The sequence below is a fragment of the Lactuca virosa genome, chromosome 2, assembly GCF_052849685.1.
Source record: "Lactuca virosa cultivar CGN04683 chromosome 2, Lactuca_virosa_CGN04683_v6, whole genome shotgun sequence".
In the NCBI taxonomy this organism is placed as follows: Eukaryota; Viridiplantae; Streptophyta; class Magnoliopsida; order Asterales; family Asteraceae; genus Lactuca; species Lactuca virosa.
Window position 1 is genome coordinate 200666298 of NC_136427.1, and position 3688 is coordinate 200669985.

The window sequence follows — 3688 nt, forward strand, 5'->3', positions numbered from 1 at the left end:
ATCCTCCAAATCAAGTTATTGGAAACCTAAATGCTGGAGTTCAAACCCACTCTGCTGCTAACATTCAAAACAAGTGCCACTTATCGGCATTCATATAGTTGAACCTAAATCAATCAAAGAACCCCTAGAACATTCCGATTGGATTACAACCATGCAATAAGAGCTAGTATAATTTGATAGAAATCAAGTATGGACTCTCGTCCCTCCTCCTCGGGTCATCCTATTGTTGGCCTAAGATGGGTCTTCTGAAACGATATCAAGGATGCCGGAGTCATTATTTGCAACAAAGCGAGATTGGTAGCCAAAGGATTCACTCAAATTCAAGGACTTGACTATGACGAGACCTTTTCTCATGTTGCTCGTCTTGAAGCTATCTGAATCTTTCTCGCTTATGCTACTCACAAAGGCTTTAAAGTTTACCAAATGGATGTTAAAAGTGTTTTTTTTCACTGGTGAACTTGATACTGAAGTATAACTTCAACAGCCTCCTGGGTTTGTGAACCTCTCATATCCGAACTACTGTTACAAACTCCAAAAAGTTATTAACGGCCTCAAGCAAGCTCCACGCGCCTGGTACGAGACTCTTACTGATTTTCTGAAGCATTCTGGTTTTTAAAGATGAATTCTTGATCCTACCTTATTCTGATGAAACAGCGGGAAACATCTCATGTTAGTTCAAATATATGTCGACGACATCATCTTTGGATTAAATGATTTAACGATTGTTGTTGATTTTTAAAAACTAATGCTTAGTTGATTCCAAATGAGAATGAATCGTAAATTAAGCTTCTTCCACAGACTGCAAGTTAAACAGACAATTAAAGGAATCATCATTCATCAAGAGAAATACATTTCTGAACTTCTGAAGAAATATTCTATAGACACCTATGCCTATGAAAAGGTTCCAGTAGGTTTCATACACATGATCTTCTCGGACCCATCAGGTGTTACCATTGATCAGAAGAAGTACAGGGGAAAGATTGGATTGCTACTCTACCTCACTACAAGTCGTCCGGACATCATGTTCTCTACATGTCTATGTGTTGTATTCCAGGTTATTCCAAAGATGTCTCATCTCTTGGCTGTCAAGAAAATCTTCCAATACCTCAGAGGAACCAAGAACCTCGGAATCTGGTACCTCGGAAATGAAATTTTCCTTCTTCAAGCTTATTCTGACTCAAACTATGGAGGACTTCAACTTGATAGAAATAGCACATCTGGAGGTTGTCAATTTGTGGGTGGAAGATTGGTTAGTTGGTCATCCAAGAAACAAAATTGTATTGCTCTCTCTACAGCCGAAGTCGAATGTATTGATGTTGTAAGCAGTACTTCGCAAGTTCTATGGATGAAATATCAGCTATTGGACTATGGTTACTGATTTCAACAAATTACTATCTATTGTGATTCTCAAAGTGCAATTGCGATCTCTCATAATCCAATTCAGCACTCCATGACCAAGCACATGTGTATTCGGTATCATTTTATTAAAGATCATGTTCTAAAAGGTAACATTGAACTCATTTTTGTTCCATCTGATGATGAAATGTTGATGTCTTTACTAAGGCATAAGACGAAACCAAATTTAATGGGTTTCTGAACAAAATGGGAATGATGATGTCTGATCCTCAATTCTTCCAAGAAGTTTGTACTCTCTAATGGAAACATTAGAAAGTCAAATAATTCCGAATCAAAAAATTTTCTTCTCGGAATTCTTTCTTCTCGAAAAATAAAGGATCATTACATGTCTTTTTGTCTAACCCTTTCTTCTAGTTTTGAGCTTTCAACCTTCCTCATCATTTGAAGTTTAGTCTGATATAGTTACATCAGATATCTTGAGAAATTCTCATATCGGAGTTCTCAACTTTGGAATAATATCTCTTTGAGTACACCATGGAATTCAAATCTGAACTGGTAATGTGATTTCTTCACTTATCTTCTTCTGAGCTCTGTTCTTTCAGCTCTCGGAATTTCAAATCTTTTTCAAAAACTTGTCCTCTAAGATCTTCATGTATATTTACCTCTAATATTCAGTTTGAGATCGTGCCATCTCAAACTCTATATCATTTACTAATGATGAGTTTGATTTCTTACTGAAGTATCTTATGGCATCCCATCTCGGTATTTGATTATTCCGAGATTCCCAACAATAAATGAATTTTAAGGTTATCATTAAAGTTTTTTTTTCCGAAATGTTTTTCATGAATACATTAACGGTAATTTTCTTTATGATTATCCTCTTAATTCTTAATAAACACGCTTTGGCACAGTTATCAATAAAGTAATGAGTGTTTTATGAACAGAATCGGCGATTTCTCTTTTTGAACAAACAAACGTCCCATCTTTGGTTCTCAACTGTCAGTTAGGAAGACTTTTTGGGCTATGCATTAAATGCAAACCGTTTCGGGTTTTCGGGTGTCATCATTCAACTCTTCGACTCGACCCGGAACCTCTTTCATATATAAGGATTTTGAATCCTAACTGTTTCCACTTTACACTTTGGCTATCGTCTTCTTAGAGCGTGTTCTGTGTGCTCTATTTCTTCAAGCTTTCTCAAATCACCATCAATGGCTTCCACTGCACCCAAAACCTCCAAACCTTCATCGAAGAAGAATTCTTCAAAGGGATCTGCCTCATCTTCAGCCACTAAGTTCGTCCTCAGAGAAACAAGCCAGTTTTTTTTCTCGATCCCATGGTGTAACGCCCGCAGATTCGGGCTAGTCAATTTAGAGACTACAAGCATTAAAAATGACTTTTTTATAGAAGATTATTTAATAATCTTCACTAAGTTATAGTATATGTCACAAGGGTTCCGTACATATAAAGAACGTTGAAATCTGAGTTATAACGAAGAAGTTATGACCCGTCGAAGTTTTCGGCTTAACCAGCACGACACCGCGTACTGTAAAAAGTGAATTTTTGATAAATTACTTTTTATCCTTAGAGATCTAAACGTAAGTTGTAGTATACGTTAAACCGAGAGCGTGCATAAAAAGAACGTCCAATTCTGAGTTCGTCTGAGGAAGTTATGATTTTTCTAATATTTGGCATAGCAGTGCACAGCCCGGGATTCGAATTTTAGATCAATCAATTTTTAGCCGACAAAATGTAAACGAGAATTGAAGATCTTGTTAATAAGAACTCAACGATATAAAGACCGACGAAAACGAACGTCGGATGAAAAAGTTATGAATTTTTAACGGACTTTATCTATCTAAGCATGTTAAAATATAACTTTGAAAATAAAGTCAAACTTAGCAGACGGAGTCTAAACGAAAGTTGTAGATTATGTTGCTACCTACGCATGTATATAAATAATGTCAAAAACTGAGCTCGTATGCGAAAGTTACAAAATTTAGAAGGTTATTAATTTTTTGGATAAGAATGCGAGAGGTGCCACGTGGTTGAATCTAGACCATCCCTTGCTCCCCACGGATTCGCTTCGGATGACCGACACCTGGACCTCGTACGCGAAACGTAGCACTTCGGACGCCCCGCGTACTGAGTACGCCCAACGTTCACCAAAGGTACGCCCCACACACTCGCATCCAACCTCCTATAAATACATACGAGGTTTCTTCCATTTATTCACACCTTTACCCTTCTTTTTCTATAAATACTCCAAAACTATCCCTCCCCTTCCCTTGAACTTCCGAAGTATTAGAGGCGAGTCTCGGAGCGCCATAAGGCT

General features: G+C 37.4%; 1 protein-coding gene across 1 annotated transcript; it reads left to right on the forward strand.

Moving 5' to 3' along the window:
* Window positions 1–769: 769 nt before the first annotated feature.
* Window positions 770–1378, forward strand: LOC145158135 (secreted RxLR effector protein 161-like). Its single transcript, XM_079077069.1, has one exon. The coding sequence runs from the start codon at window positions 770–772 to the stop codon at window positions 1376–1378; it is 609 nt and encodes a 202-aa protein (XP_078933195.1).
* The last annotated feature ends 2310 nt before the right edge of the window (window positions 1379–3688 follow it).